This window comes from Coturnix japonica, chromosome 1 (assembly GCF_054131305.1).
Source record: "Coturnix japonica strain WE chromosome 1, WE-NBRP24, whole genome shotgun sequence".
Classification (NCBI taxonomy): Eukaryota; Metazoa; Chordata; class Aves; order Galliformes; family Phasianidae; genus Coturnix; species Coturnix japonica.
Window position 1 is genome coordinate 70881641 of NC_140663.1, and position 16046 is coordinate 70897686.

General features: G+C 38.8%; 1 protein-coding gene and 1 long non-coding RNA gene across 11 annotated transcripts in view; one reads left to right on the forward strand and one right to left on the reverse strand.

The window, feature by feature from the left end:
- KEL (Kell metallo-endopeptidase (Kell blood group)) overlaps positions 1-16046 on the reverse strand; it is a 48675-nt gene that overhangs the window by 4941 nt on the left and 27688 nt on the right. For 3 of the 10 annotated variants that reach the window (XR_014936856.1, XR_014936857.1, XR_014936851.1), the window contains exons 20-21: positions 14864-15009; positions 1183-7584 (exon numbers count right to left, since the gene is read on the reverse strand). The exons of 1 other annotated variant lie outside the window; for it this stretch is intronic. Coding sequence is in view for 2 of the 9 variants with exons in the window: in XM_085523105.1 (XP_085379231.1) it covers positions 14958-15009 (52 nt within the window). In the remaining 7 variants the exon portion in view is untranslated. Of the gene's footprint in view, positions 1-1182; positions 7585-9037; positions 15010-16046 lie in introns of those variants that run through there. 6 more of the 10 variants (XR_014936858.1, XM_085523136.1, XR_014936854.1 and 3 more) reach the window with 5 other exon arrangements.
- Positions 12987-15106, forward strand: LOC107319191 (uncharacterized). The gene is made up of 2 exons (XR_001557658.3): positions 12987-13075; positions 14734-15106. It is a non-coding gene; the product is annotated as an uncharacterized LOC107319191 (long non-coding RNA).

The window sequence follows — 16046 nt, forward strand, 5'->3', positions numbered from 1 at the left end:
CCAGCGATTGTAAACTGCATATCCATGAAACATAACAAGAGCTGACATAGGGGTACCATTTAACCTCTGATATGCTTCCAATGGATGTATGTGTGGGTTCAAACACCACTCCTGGTACTTGCAGAGTTGCAGAGCAGAATCATGCTGGGACAAACTAGCCCATAAACTGTTGATGCTAATGAGAGATTGACTACCTTCTACTTCAATGTTTTCATAGAAATGCATTCAGAGTACAAAGGGTACTTTCAGTAAGTTTACAGATGACACTGCATTATGTGGAGTGAATGAAATACTGAAGGACAGGACTGCCATTCTCAGAATCCTTGATACGATGAAGTTACAGGCCAACAAAATACTCAAGGAGTTCAAGAAAGTGATGCCCAAGCCTATTTCTGAGATGGAAAAAACCCTGAGGGCTACAGGAAAGATCACCCAATGAGCATCTCTCCAGAAAAGGTCTAATCATAGTCTCTACTGCATTAAAACAGTATTATAGATAGGGCTGAGCAGGACTCAGAATAACAAAAGACAATCAGAAAAACATTAAACAATGCAATGAGGGTGGTTCTATAGCGGAATAGGTTGCCAAAGGGAGGTCGTAAAATCTTTATTGTTTGAGCTTTTCAAAACTCAGTTGAACAACACTGAGCAAATTGATTGAATTTTGATATTAATGCTGCTTTGACCAAGGAGAGAGTGCAGACTTTAAAAGCTATGAATATACTGAAATGCTTTTAAGGACTAAAAAATTAACTCTTCAAATATTATCTTTCACTAATTAACATGAACTTCCTGTATCTGTTCATTTTCTGTTTACTGATGTTAATATATGCTACTTCTATAAAGCCATTCTTCAAGCATTAATCAAAGCAGCATTTGGAGGTGAATAACCATCCAAAAATATGACTCACTTGTCCTTCAGAATTTTTAGGGTGTAAACCATCTCAATTTATATTAGTATTTTCAACACATAGGGCCTGAACTGTACTTACAAGCAATTCTGTCTGCGATGTAGCAATGAGCTAGGTCTAAATTAAAAAATTCAATGGAATTAAATTTAATAAATAAATAAATAAACAAAAGACTTAGAAGTAGCAAAAAGCTAAAGCTAAATCCCTTATTTCCTCTGAAAACTAATTTTAGAAGACAGACCTTATAAAAAAAAGAAAAAAGAAAAAAAAATTCAATTTGTAGCATTTATTTTTAATTACTTTATGCAATGATATGTATCAGGCTAGGTGAAGTGGGCACTGAATTCTGCTAAAATAAACTGGCAAGGCTTTGATTTGCAAAATGAAGAATTTGTCTTCCAAAGCACCTGGAAAACTGTTGTTCCCAAGAGGTATCCAACTTCAGTTCTACAAAATAATCTTAGTCTTGACCAATCTGGAATACACACACAATAATAGTTAAATTGTGTTGTAATCACAACAGTATCTCCTTGTATAAGCTAAAAGAATTATTGCACAGAATCCAGTGGAAAATGATGCTACTAAAACCAACTAAGCTAATTCATGTATGAAAGCTGTTCCAAAAGTAATGCCTCCTATTTTATAATATTGTCCTACAACATCAGAGGTGGATGTTGGTGGCATCGCAATAGTGTCAATTTTCTCAATAATATTCCATTACATTTTGTTGTTGTGCTGTTGAAAAATAATGTTTTTTAGCTGAGAGTTTGCTCTATCAGTGCTCTTTGTATCTGTTAACATTTCCATAGAAATAAATTGGAGGCTTTACTTTCAGAGTGACCTGAAAGTGTAAACCTGCTTCCTCCAAGATTCTTTTAGCTTTCTTTGGAATCCTGTATGACCCATTCTGTTTCTTAATCTGATAACTCGTGAAATACATATGATCTCTATTATCACTGGGAAGAAGAAATTTTTCCTGTTCCTCACCATTTCACAGTCAAATTGCTGGGAATTCAAAGCCATAATTCTCCTTAAAAACAAAATGTTTTCTTTACAGTCCTGGGAGGACACCTCTGGTGGTATCCATTCAAACCATCCACTTTGAGAAGGACCTTCACAAATTCTGGATCACATCAGCTAAAGCTCTTGGGTACTTGATTTCCCATTAACACAGCAAGGTAGCAAGTGTTAGGGGCACATGATTGCCTGTCTTTCAATTTTAAGCCTGTAAGATAAGAGGTCACTTCTTTAGAACCACTATAAGAACACTGTATCTGAGTGACCTTCATCCAGACCCTGGGGAAAAGACTACAAAGTTATTTTCCCACATGAACATCTCTTTTGCACCCACGGCATTTTTCCATAATTTGCTCTTTGGAGTCATGAAGTTTACTGAAAAATAAAGGCTAACTGAACACCCCTACTTCATTTTGCTCCTCCCATATATAGATATGCCAGGGGAAATTGTTAAGTATTAAGGCTTTCTCTGCCTCTTAAATCCCTTCTGAAGACAGCTATAAACATTAACTCATAATTCATTTTCACATCATGTCATAGACAAACTTAATTTGAAAACTGATTATTTCTATTATAGACCAGATCATTCATTTGGTGTTTTGGTGTCAGAAGTGTAATGTCATCTCTTGCTCCTTTTTTCTTTAGACATTCTTGCCCTAATAATATTTCTAATTTGGAAGTTTCTTTTTTTCAACAGTTTGAAATATTTTCATTTCCATCATCAGGTAATGAAACTCTGATGCTTGCTTCTTTGTCAGAAGTAATGCAATGAAAACTTGGAGGATGGGGAAATACACAGATATAGACAGTAAACAAATGCTTATGAAACCTGTATGCATTATTTTGCCATGTCATTCCCACCGTTCACAAAACTACTGTTTTGCAGATCAACATTTCACAGACACATGTATTTCCACAACATTTTTGGATAAAATTAAGTTGTAAAGGGGACATTACGGTCAAGGAGAAGTTTAAAATTGACATTTTCTTATTATTTTTATAAAAATGGATGCAGTGATTCTGACAATATAAACTTTATTGTTATCATTATTTAGCATTACCTGCGTGAGATGCATAGAGTAATGATAATCTGATAATAAACTATAAGATAATTTGGAATTAAATAATTTAAATTGGTAGACATTTCCCCACACTTATCTGCACAAAGTGAGAGATATATGCTGTAATCTTACCCAACTGAAAAAAAAAATGGCTTTACAAATAGAAGTAACTTACAGTTTGGCTAAGGAAAAAAGTAATTTTACAAGTTTTAAGAATAGTTCTCACTACAAGTAAATATATGTAATTTCTGCCACTTTAAAAACAATTTTCATCTTTTGCATCAGTTGTATAACATTGCTGTACTCTCTGTAATGTTTATTTTTTTTTTATGAAACTATATAAAATATTTTTATATTACTAACATACTGACTGTATTGTGTAGAAAAAGCAAATTTTCCAAGCCATGGAGAGTAAGCTCTAGGAATATGTCTTTTACCTATGGTGATTTAACACGAGAAGGAGCTCAGAGGTCACATAAAGTACTAAACAGAAGGCATTTGAACTTCCCCACCTTTTGGGTGAATCTATCTCAACAAAAACATTTGTGAATCTGCAATCTTTGGAATGAAGGAGGGGGAAAAAAAAGAAAAAGAAAAAAAAAGAACCTTCAAAACAATTTCTGCAATTTGTTTCCCAGAGCTGGCCTTGAAGAAACTCAATATACAGATGATAACTGGTGCTACAGTGGTGGGCACGGCTCACATTCCAAAATGTACAGATCACGTTACAGATTGGACATAACGTTATCAAGAATATTAAGAGAATAATGTACATTCTGGTAAATTCTGCCCATTGTTACAATTCTGAGGAGGTGTGACAGGGGGATAGGCCTAAGTAAAGAATTACTAAGATAACAACAGCCAAAGCAGCTGACGTGGAACCATGGAACAGGGATGTGAAGAAGCGCTTTGTAGGAAGCCCCATGATGACATGATTTATGCAAGGGAGGACTCTGGGAGTGGGAAGGGTTGTGTGTGCGTGGGATTGTGCAGCGGGTGTACACACATGCATTGAAGCCATGATGGTATATAAGCCATGTTATGCAGCAGTAAAGGGGAGAGAAGACTCCATGGCATCCATGACTGTGTCTCTCTCTGGATGGGGTCCGGCCTGGGGTCAGTTGTTGGTAATGACACTCCTCCTTAACTGGCTTTACTAGTACACACACACAGATACACTACTTAAAGAAAATCATGGCTTCAAAGGAAGATACTGCTATTTTGTGACATCTTTTCAAAATCAGAATGGTTGTATTTAAAGGGGCTATGCAATTCCTTAAATATGCCTCTTCCATTACAGCAAGTCAGGACTGCAAACACAAGCTTGTGAATACCCAAGGCAGCAACTGTGAGAAGAGTGAACTGATTGAAAGTGGAGTGGTATATATCTCACAGCGAATTCAGAAGTGAAAATTCAGAAGTGAAAATCACTGAGGTTAATATAGCGTTCTGTGGCTGTTTAATAAATATGATTAAGATAATTAAATAAAACTAATTTTCTTAGAAATCTTTCTGAATTGTTTTAACAATGATTCGATTATTTAGTAATTTGAACACTAAATATTCTTCCTTACAAGTAAGTGTGACTGATATATAATGCATGGTAGAGTTCATGCAGCTTCAGGGGCAGTCCATAAGTAACACCTCTAATAGCAGTGAATCTTATAGTCTTTCTTTCAAACTCCTAAATTGCCTTGGCTCTCTGTTTTGTCATTGTACTGCACTCATTTACCCAAACCAAATTACAGTCGGGAAGATTACATCAGTGATTTGTGTACCTTATCAAGTGTACTTTATCAAATGAACAGTTGCAACATCTGGTCAACTCAGGAGCAGGTTCAAGAAAAAAAAAAAACAGATTCTAGTATAATTGAACATTCATAAAGAAAGTACGTCAGAAGAATGTCATGATGTTTCACGTGGGGAGAAAGGAATGCAAGGCCCTGACAATGCACCTAATGCTTTTGCATGCCAATGGTGGCTATAACATTCCTCTTTGGGAAATTTCTGTAAACACTTGGAGAGTTGCCTCACATTCTCATATGTATCCATCATCCATTTGGAGGCCCCGTTCCATTGCCATAATGAAACATGTTAATTTATTTATTAAATAATAATGAGTAGTTAAGTTTTTAATTAAATAATTTGCACATTTTTCTGCATAGGCCTTCTATCACTTTGCCAGTTAAGAAAAACATAATTTACTGATGCTTAAGCAAAAACAGAGAGATGGAGGGATATGTGCAGTTTCTAAGGAAAATGAACATGACTTGCACTGTATTATCACTTAAAATGCTTTCTGCAGCAAGGCCTTCAAAGCCTACAGTAAGTACAGGACTGAATTTTATGAGATTTTTAATAAGCTACTTTTTAGATTTCATTACTAAGAACACTAAAAAACATTAAACATGTCCAAAGAGTGGAAGGTAAACCTTACTGTGTTTCCATATTGTCTTTCCTACAACTTCTTACAAATAATAATAATTTTTTTGTTAAATGTACTAAGAATTGTGGCTGAACTAATAAGGAAATGAAACTTTTTGCTTTATCTTGTGTTTAGATTTGGCCAGGGCATTCTGAAGTAAAAAAAACAAACAACATAGTAATACTTTAAAACAAACATGAGTAGACCACAGTGATGAAGATCCTAACATTTGTCAGTAGCACAAGGAGGTGGTTGACAATTGTCAGAAAGATACTTGGATAAGTGAATGTGAGTATTGAGAAGCCAGAGAGAAAAGTGCTTCAATAGTCTAAGCTGTTGTGTGGGAGAGTACTTCTCCACAGGCTATTTTGCCTCCTCTGCTGCTGAAAAAGACACCAGCTTCTTCATCTGTTTAAGAGAAGAGGACTCACTTGCAAGTGGTGCAGTCTGCTTCAGGAGATTCTAGACTAGGACTTCCACCTTGATGATAATTCTCTCTCTCTCTTTATTTTTTTTAGAATGGTTGTTCATCTCTCTAAAATGTAGATATTTAAAAAATGGTTAAGTCTGAATTAGTCTATAAAAAAACATATCCTGCACTGATAGTTGATTGAACTGATTGGGAAAGACTGCTCTCTGGAAGTGACATGTCTTCAATTGCTAATAAGGGAGACTATGTTTAATACAGATTTGAACAACTAATAATTAAGCATCTAAATTTTGCTAAGACAGCTTAGGGCACTACAGACTAACATTTACCTTAAGCACATAAAATTCAAAGTCTAATTGTTTGGCAACCTTTAAAACATATCTCTAATTTCTCAATTTAATTAACATCTAACAATTAAATGATAGATTCTAATGTAATCACTGAGCTGCCTTACTTAGGCACAAATTATAAATGTTATATAACTTTCCAGGCTTCTTCCAACATTAAAGGCAGAACCAGCTCTGAAGTAATGTGGACAGTCTCATATTCTTTTCCAAAATTCATTGGAGGTAGCTTGCATATGATTTCACTGTTATTATTATGAATAACAGTAATCAAGACAAGTGCAGTTTAAAACAGAAATGGAACAAGCAGAGAATAAGAGAGTGGCATTTATAGTCACACAGTCACAAGAATGTAAGGTTGGAAGGGACCTCTGGGGTTCATCAAGTCCAAATCCCTGCTAAATCTATCTCCCTATAGTAGGTTGCACAGGAAAGCATCAAGGTGAGTTTTGAATTTCACCAGAGAAGGAGACTCCACAACCTGTCTAAGCAGCTTGTTCCAACATTCTGGCACACTCAATAAAAAACATGTTCAGATGGAATTTCCTGTCTTGCAGTTTTAACCCATTACCTCTTGTCCTGTCATATCACATCACTGAATTGAACCTGGTTCCATCTATTTGACTGCTACTATTTAGATATTTGTAAGTGTTGATAAGATTCCCTCTCAGCATTCTCTTATCCAGGCTGAACAGTCCCAGATCTCTGTCATTCCTCATAAAAGAGATTCCCTTGGTCCCTAATCATCTTTGTAGCTCTCAAGCTGAACTGTAGTTCCCTATCTTTCTTGAACTGAGGAGCCCAGAACTCAACGCAGTTCTTCAGATGTGACCTCATCACGACAGAGTAGAGGGGGAGGATCACCTACAAAACATACTCTTTTTAATGCACTCCAAAATACCATTAGCCTTCTTGGACACAAGGACACACTGCTGGTCAACTTGTCCACCAGGAACCCTTCTGCTCAGAGCTCCTTTCCAACAAATCAACCCCTAATCTCTAGTGACCCATGGGCAGCCTGACCTGGTTGGCAACCCTGCCCATGACAGTGGGGTTGTAGCTCTCTTTGTTACCTCCATGGTCTAGGAGTTCTGAGTGCCAGACTTATCAGTAAAAACTGAAGCTAAGGGTGTTTTCAGTATCTCCACCTTATCAGCATTCCCTGTTACCAGGGCACCTCCCTCATTAAGCAAGAGACCCACATTTTCCTAGTCTTTCTTTTGCCTCTGACAAACTTAAAGAAGCCATTCTTGTTGTCATTCTTCACCAGATTTAATTCCAAGTGGGCCTTGCCTATTCACAGGCTGATTCCAGTCTTCGTATTCCCAACCATCTCTTCCATGTTTGTATAAACAAGATCCAGGAGCACAACTTTCCTCATCAGCTCCTCCATCACCTGCAACAGAAAGTTATCTTCAGAACATTGTAGGAACCTTCTGATCCATGTGTCCATGCTTCAGTTGAAATCTAATTTGCAGTTTTTTTAATTAATGATTGCACATTGTCACTATCAATCAGTTCAGAATGTTTTCTATTTCTTGTTACCATGTCATAGTAAGATAGATGAAACCTTTGAAATAATAATGCTGTGTTCATTCATACAGTTGTACTTGTACCATTTGCCCTTACCCTGTTGGCTCTTGTATTTCTGGATACTCTCAAGGGCATCTGCTTTCAGTCATGTTCTTGGAGTACCTCACAACCGTCTTAAGTGTCCCCGTGTTCTCCATCTCTATCAGTTTTCTGATCATGGCATCAAAATTAGCCAGTGGGTGTGCCATTAACTGCCTGGCACTATCCTGTCCTCTGAGGAATATGGCCTTAGGGTAGGATGCAGAAATTCACTGATAATGATCTTTCAGTCCATTTCCTTTCTTCCCTTCACTGGCTCCTTCTTGCCTCAAGGCCTTTACTACTCAGTTTTGGGAATTACTTTACAGCCTCCTCCACCTCTCTATTACAAATCCAATGGGTTTTTGACCTCACATAGGGGAGCCTTCTGATGCAGACAGCGATAACCTTCCTGGTGCTGCTAATGGTCCTGTGCTTCACTGGACCGGAGAGCTGCTTTACTAGATTTAATGCACCAGCTCTTTCAGTTTGGTGAGAGAGAAAGCATACATTAACTACTTTGTCTGATCCCTGTCCACAAGATCAATCTTAAGGCAGTGGTCAGTAAGCTGTACTAGATTACATATTTTGATTGTCTTTGCACATCACATCAATACAAGTTGTAGTTAGTTACATCAGGAAAACATGAAATATTGAGTTAAATTTTTTAAAATTATTGCAGACTCTGGTTTATCTATTTGTTTCAATTTCATTACCTCTCTCATAAATTGCTCATACTACATCCCTCTGGATCTATTGTATGGACAGGGTAATCCATAGTCTTTTGCACCCATTCTACAACTACTTCAGAGGAATCCAAGGGCAGTCCTTTGGACTACACAAAGAGTCAATTCCATTAGCTACAGAAATGCACCTTTACATCTTGGTCTCATTAGAAAAGCACAACTTTAAGTAAGGATCAGTTGTTTAGTGCAGTCACTGTGACAATAAGCATGGAACAACCAAGATCATTCTAGAAATGGCCAAGACCAGGAGCAAGATTTTAATCATAAGCTAATTCTCTTCTGTGGCAGGAAATTATGTTAATATAACAACATGCAGGCCAGGAGACCCAAGCAGAAAAATAATTTGGTTCAAAATATTTCAAATTTAGATGTAATATCCAACAACTTTAAATTGCCATTTTCTGTTCCTTCCCCAATTCCAGAAGAGTTTCTTTAACTGGAGGAGTTTCAGATGAGTCTGATGACTTCTGCTTCATTTCATAAACACTACTATCTGTTTCTTATTTATAACTTTATTTTTCTCCTAGATATATTTACCTTTAACAATGATACATTGATCTTCTTAACTGTTATTATTATTGACATACTTATTTGAGCTAGATGGTTTTTTTGTTATTGATTCAATTAAATTGAAGATAGATCTGTATAATGTAAAGGAATATCTATGTTCACAAAGGGTGGCAGTGCTGACAAAGTGCGATTTAATTCTGGGAACAGACATGAAATATTTTTAAAAGGTCAGTTTTACTTTAATGCTTTAAATTTTCTTTTTGTTCTTTCTTGTGCTGACTTCATAAAGATTGTAATTTTCATATATAGCTTCACCATGTGATGCAAAGTACTCCATAACAAGGAAATATGTAGATCTCTCCAAAAATGATGCTTCTTTTTTATTTTCATGGAAACTACCATAGATACAAAGAACATAGTAACGCTGTTTGATAGAGCAAGCAAATTCTCAGCTACAGAACACTAATTTTTAATGTCAGTACCATTAGCTGTACATTTCTGCCAGTGATGAACAAGAGCCCACACTTGTAAAAATCAGTAACAGCTGTCACTGCACCACCCACCACCTCACTGTGCTTACATCCACAGGTCAGGTTGGCCCTCTGCTGCCATCTGTTGCATGGCACAAAATGTAACAGAGTATTATTGGGAGGGTTCACCTCTTCTGCCAGCCTCTACTGCCATTTTACCAACAGCCACCTCTGATGTCATGGGCCAACATAATAAAATAAGAGGCATTACTTTCTGAGCAGCCTTTGTATGTAGAAGATCTGAGAAAGACAGATGAATATCCTTCTACTGTCAGTCACACTGAGCAAAAAATGAAAAATTGTTCTAGATCCTCTTGCTCCATCCTTCATCTTTTTTCATCTTAAAGGAATTTTTAATTTCATGATCCCTTCAACCAGTATTTAAGGAGAACTGCTATTAATTTAACTCTTTCTCATTTTACATTTCATCTTAGTACATCCCTTTCCTATTTTTGTTACACGTATTATTTGCTGGTGAGTATGCATATCTATAAATGAAAGAGAACAGGAGTGAGAACTCTTTGAACTCAGGGGAGGAGGATTGCATGGTTAGCCTTTCTCTTTTTAAGGCTATGTCTTTCCATTGAATCTGTAGTGTCTGGCATTCAGTGAAGGGCAGCCTAGCCCTCCTTGATTCCTCTCCAGTCATTTGTTTTTCTACAGCATAACTGCAGTGTTTGTGTGACTGTATAGTGTAAGGGTAAGTAGAAGAAGAGTGTCTGCTCTTCCAAGAGGATTCAGTCATGGACTTTTTCCAGTACAAAAGAGCCAATAAGAAAAGATGGTCAATCACATTAATTGGAGAGCACATGGGAATGAGCACATGGGAATGTTTACTCCAGCAGAATTATCTGATTGAAGACTTTGATGTTTGGAAGCAAAGACCATACAGAAACGTTGTCAGTTGTACTAATTAATAAGGAAAGAGAGGGAATATGTTTCAGGCAAGGCTGGGAGAATGAGGATTTCTGGATTGGGAAAATAAGAAGAGTAAACAATAAGCAAAATAATGAGGCACACACCTAATGAAATAAAAATGGAGACAGTGGCAAGAAGCAAACCTCCCAGTCATACTAGCTGATGAGCTATGAAACTTCGGGCGTCACTTCTGGAAAGCTAAACCTAGACTTTGCAACAAATAACATCGTGAACTAGAGGGCTAGATTGAAAAGGGTGCGGTAATCTGTAGAGCTCTTCAAATCAGTGGAGGAAGAGCGGGAGGAACAAAAAGGGTAGGTAGAACAATGCCTGTTCACAAACCAGCTACCTAGGGGACACTGACATGAGTGTGGGCTCTGCACTGACAGCTGGTGTGCGACTGCAGATCTCAGAGACTGGCGCAGACTTCTGGGTTGGGAGTCAGTCGTCTTCCTTTTCCTTAACCTGGTTGTGTGTATGCATGTGTGAGCATATATGTGTTTGGGGGGGGGGGCAGTATATTTGCTAGTAGCAGGGACCTCAGGTCCAGGCTGAGGTATAAGGTGGACAGGGGAAGTCCACGCTGGTACACCTACGTATACTTACAAATGTTAAGTGTGAGTAAAGGGGTGCTGGACGGTCGGGAGGACTGTGTTGATACTCAAAGGATTTGCAAATGTTCTTGTGAGTGCTGTGTGCATGACTGCACCTGCGAAATTGCATCTTTAGCATAAGGAAAGGAGAAGAAGGGGGTCTCAGTTGTTTGTCTGTAGGTTTATGAGTCCTGTGTGTGACTGTTGTTGAAGGCATCCTTAACCAGATCAGTCTGTGTGTCACTGTGTCATGTCAATGACCCACCTCTGTCTCTTTTTGTGTGTCTCTGGGATACATACTCAGATTTGCTTCCTGCTGAAAGGGGAAAGCAGCAGCCACAGCCAGTAGTCTGGGCAGAGATGGCAGGTCTCCAGTCCAGGCTGGAGTCAGAAGCAAGATATCTTTGGTCTGGAGGAGCTGGAGTGGCTGAAGCAAGTGGCCACACTCTTTATCTCACTTCATTATCTGGATCTAAAATTCATCTATTAGAAAAATGATCTAACAAAAGACTGTATTTAGAAAGTTCTTGCCACCTAGTCTGCCTCTTTAACTGTGCCTCACCAACACTGATGTCAGAGCAACAGAAGATGTGCAAGAACACCTCCTATGTCAGACTGTCTTGCTGAGGCAAGAACCTAAATTTGTGCCGGAATGAATACCATGATCTCTGTTATTAGCAGGAGTTTCCACACCTGGGATTATTTACCTATCCACTTTGGTTAAATAAAGGTGCAAGAGAGGACTTGAAAGTGTTCCACGTTCTCTGTGAGGAATGCACACTACCTTTGATATGCAATCTTACACTCGATTGTGTACAGATTCCCTTAGATCCAAGCATGCCCCTGGAAGTTGCTTTACTAGTCCTATTGCAGAATGGAAAATTCCACATTCCTGTCCCATTTCCTCCTACTCTGCCCTATAATCAGCATATGGAGATCTGTTAACACCTCAGTTAACACCAAGACTAGCAGAAAAAGATATTACCTACAACTGCCAACACAAAAACAAAACAAAACAAAACGAAAAGAAACAACCCCAAGTTGAATGTTTTGAACAGCAAGCTGATGATGTCCAAAGACCACTACTTTGTAAACAGATCTCAGTGTCTGTAAATCAGTGTGTATATATCCTTGCATGTTTTTATTTCTGTACTGAGTTCAGTAGGCTAACAGAATTACTGTAGGTACTTCGCAATAGATATTTCTGCATTAGATGTTGTTAGATCACCATCTAGAGGACGTTTAAAAACACATGTTTGTAATTCTATTGCTTTTAAAAAGTATATCATTTATTATTCTCCACACGGTGTACCAAGCAGCACAAATTATGAATCACTGGTTAAGCACAGAAGAGGTAAAAACATTAAATTTTCATTTCCCTTTCAATTGCATCAGCCTTATAAAATATTTTTATTTTTTTTTTAATTTTTGAGTTACTTTGGTCACTACTTGTGAGGTATGGCTACATAAATTATCAGGATGAAGTATAATCTTTCACATTAGATTAGATGAGGCTTCTTTTCTTAAACAACTGGACCCATTTTATATTTTCCCCTTCTGACTTTGAGCAGAGACATACTCTCACTTATTCCCAAAAGGTTTCACATTTTTTTTGTGCTTCAGGATGTTTTAGCTAACTATGAGGCAGAGTCCACAGTGTTTCAGCCTAAAAGAGTGTGACAACTTTCTATGTCAGAAGAACACTCTGATGTCACAATGTCAGACCATGATGCTATAGAAATTCTGACTCTAGTATAGCTGAAAGGAGTAAAGAACAAAAGTATCTTGAGTTTGACAAGAGATTTCAGTGAGGACTAATCCAAAACTGATGGTTTCCTTGGGGTTTACCATTTATCTGGTGGCTACATTCCTGGTCACCTCCTGCCTAGTCTTCTCTAATGCTTTCACACCACTGAAAAGCCAGGCCATGATTCTCACAGCCGAGGAGGGACAACAAGAGGGAAACAGTCCATCAGCAGGTGAGATGTGATGAAGTGAAAGGACAAAAAAGAGGAAACAGCAGCAAGAAAAGCAGATGAGATAGGGCATATAGAAGCTTGGTTTTGCAAAGACAAAAGCAGAAGAGGAAGGAAAAGAGATGAGAAGAGACAGTGGGGACCAGCTGCTCCATAAGGAACAGAAAGCCACCAACCAAGAGTTATATTACCTATAGAGCAGAGCTCTCACTCACCAGGGCCCAGTCCCCACAGCCCCAGAGCAGCAGCAGCAGGGCCATTTGTACAGACATGGGAAGAGATCAACAGGCAAGTCCATCATGAGGGGGCAGGTCTGAGTTCAAGCACAAATCTTAGTCATTGTCAGGTTCAGATTCAATGACAGTAACTAAGATCAAACACAGCCTCACCCTACACTTAAACCAGACAGAAGATGTGGGAGGACGCAGAAGCTTAGGCAAGCCAGGACCATTAAAGCTTCTTAGTTTACTCATTACTGTGACTGCAACCTCTATTCTCAGCAGGCCCCCATCACACCTTACAGAGTAAGAATTCAAAATAGACAGGCTGTAGAATCACAGAATCACAGGACAGTAGAGGTTGGAAGGGTCCTAATTACTGCAGGATGATGCAGATCAATATCCAAGAGTGAAGATCCAGGAAAGAGACAAGGATCTGTGAAGTGGACATGGATGGGTTTGTGTGTGTGTGGGGATCATGCTGCCCAAAATGATTTTTGGAAGCTCAGTGGGCTTGAAAAGAAGGGCCCAAGTCATCTCCATGGAGTACAAGAGTCTAAGTATCCTGGGGGTGCAGGAAGCCTCACTCAAAACCCTGGGCAGGGGTTGAAGAGATCAGTGCCCAGGACCACACTGGTCCCTCATTAGGGATCATAGGCCCATTTCCATATTGTTCAACTTAGGGCATTAGAAGGCCCAAACTAACTTTCAGTAAGTTCCAGTTGCTTTCATAGGGACAAGGAGCCAGCAGATGAGTGTCTACTCAGCAAGGCAAGAAAGGCAGGCCTGGGGATGGTGTTCAGGATCAGTCAAGAATAAAGAACATTAGGTGCATCCATGATTTTGAAGGAGTCAGAGGTAAAGCCAGGGATGAAAGTAGCCAGGGTCATCTTGTCTACTGACTACTAGGCAAATCTATAGTGATAAGTCACTTAATCCAAGAACAAGTCAAGTCAGTCTGTAGGTCAGGAGACAGAATAACATGTAAAAGTTTCCACTCAGTGGTCCTTCTAATGCCTTGCTTCTTTGTACTTAATTTCCCTTGGTAAAATAGCAAGAAAGGTCTCCCTTTCCTGGATGATCACTTACTATTACTCTGCAGCAATTGCATGCACTGCAGAGGGCAAAGAAAGAGAAGTTTTAGTGAGGTTTACACAACTTGCATCCGCACACATTGAAGAACCACACATAAATCGTAAAAGCAGTATGAGGGGCTGGGCTGAGCATTGAGGAACACACTGAAGTTAATCCAAGAAAAGGACAAGGAAAGCTAATAGAATGAGAAGGGCTGTGAATAAAAAGCTGCCAGGTATGAAAGGAGAGAATGTACACATAGTGAGAGTGAAATGAATGTTTGCTCTAGAGTTTAGAAAGCTGGAAAAGAGGTAGAGACTTAGAGTTCAAAACAAAGCTTATGTTGATCACATCCACCTCTGGCTGCAGGCTGGGAGAATATGGAAGAAAGCTTTGTGGCCGCTTCTACAGGAGAAGGAATGGAATTAATCAGTATGGTGGAGCAGGAGGACTCTCAGAGAAGGAAGAATGCAGCAGTGAAGAATCTTCTGTCCCTTACCTTGAACATTAGCATCATGGTTCTGTTTTTTAATTTGTGACATAAAGGGTAAATTCCTTGTTGTGGTCATGGATGATGGCAATCATCAACACATCTAGGCAGCAAGGCTTCTTTTCAACATCCACGTCCTGGTGAATCTGCAAACACTGAGAAGAAGGACAAGGATCTTGTGCACTTATTGAAAGTGCTTTTTCTTCCTTCTCCCCTTGAAAAGTACAATAAATTCAGCATACAGCTCATGCATCTTTGTCTCCCTTCCTGCATTTCCCTCATGCTTTTCAACTGTGAGATGAACATGCTCACCACTATGCTGGATGATGAACTGTCTCAGTGGTAGAGCTCAAGGGAATGTTGTCAGTCAGAACTAGCCTTTGTGCAAGTCTTTGTATGTGTATCCTAATGCACATGTGAGACAGTGAGGTGATCTGAGACAGCCAGTATTGCTTCATCAAGGGCAGATTGTGCCTGACCAATCTGCTGGCTTTCTATAATGGAGAGATGGCTTCAGTGGAGAAAAGAAAGGCAACCAGTGTTGTCTACCTGAACTTGTGCAAGGCCTCTGACATTGTCCCACACCATATCCTTATCTTTGAGTTGGCAAGTTTTGAATTTGAAGGCCAGACTATTCTGTGGATAAAAAATTGGTTGGATGGTCATAGCCAGAGTGCTGTTGTCAAAAGCTCTATGTCTAGGCAGAGGCTGAGTGGTGTCCCCCATGGGTCTGTCTTGGGACTGGTATTCTTTAACATCTTTGACACCTTTAACATCTTTAACATCTTTAATATGTAGATGATGGGACTGAATGCATCCTCAACAAATTGGCGGATGACACTCAGCTGAGTGGTGCATCTGACACTATAGAAGGAAGGGTTGTCATCCAAAGGAATCTGGACAGGCTCAAAAAGTGGGCATACATTAAACTAATGAGGTTCAACAAAGCCAAGTGCAAGTTGCATCCAGGCAACCTTAGGTATGTATACAGGCTGTGAGAATAAGTCCTTAGAGAAGCCCATATATATATGTGCATCCTTAGAAATAGCAAATATGTACTTTTAACTTTGTCAGGCTGACCATCCTTGAAACTGCTAAAGTGATTAAATAGAGGATCTCCTAATCACCATCTAGCACCAAAAGTTGCACAGCTTTGCATTAAATGAATATCTTGTCTATGTGTGTGAGACCA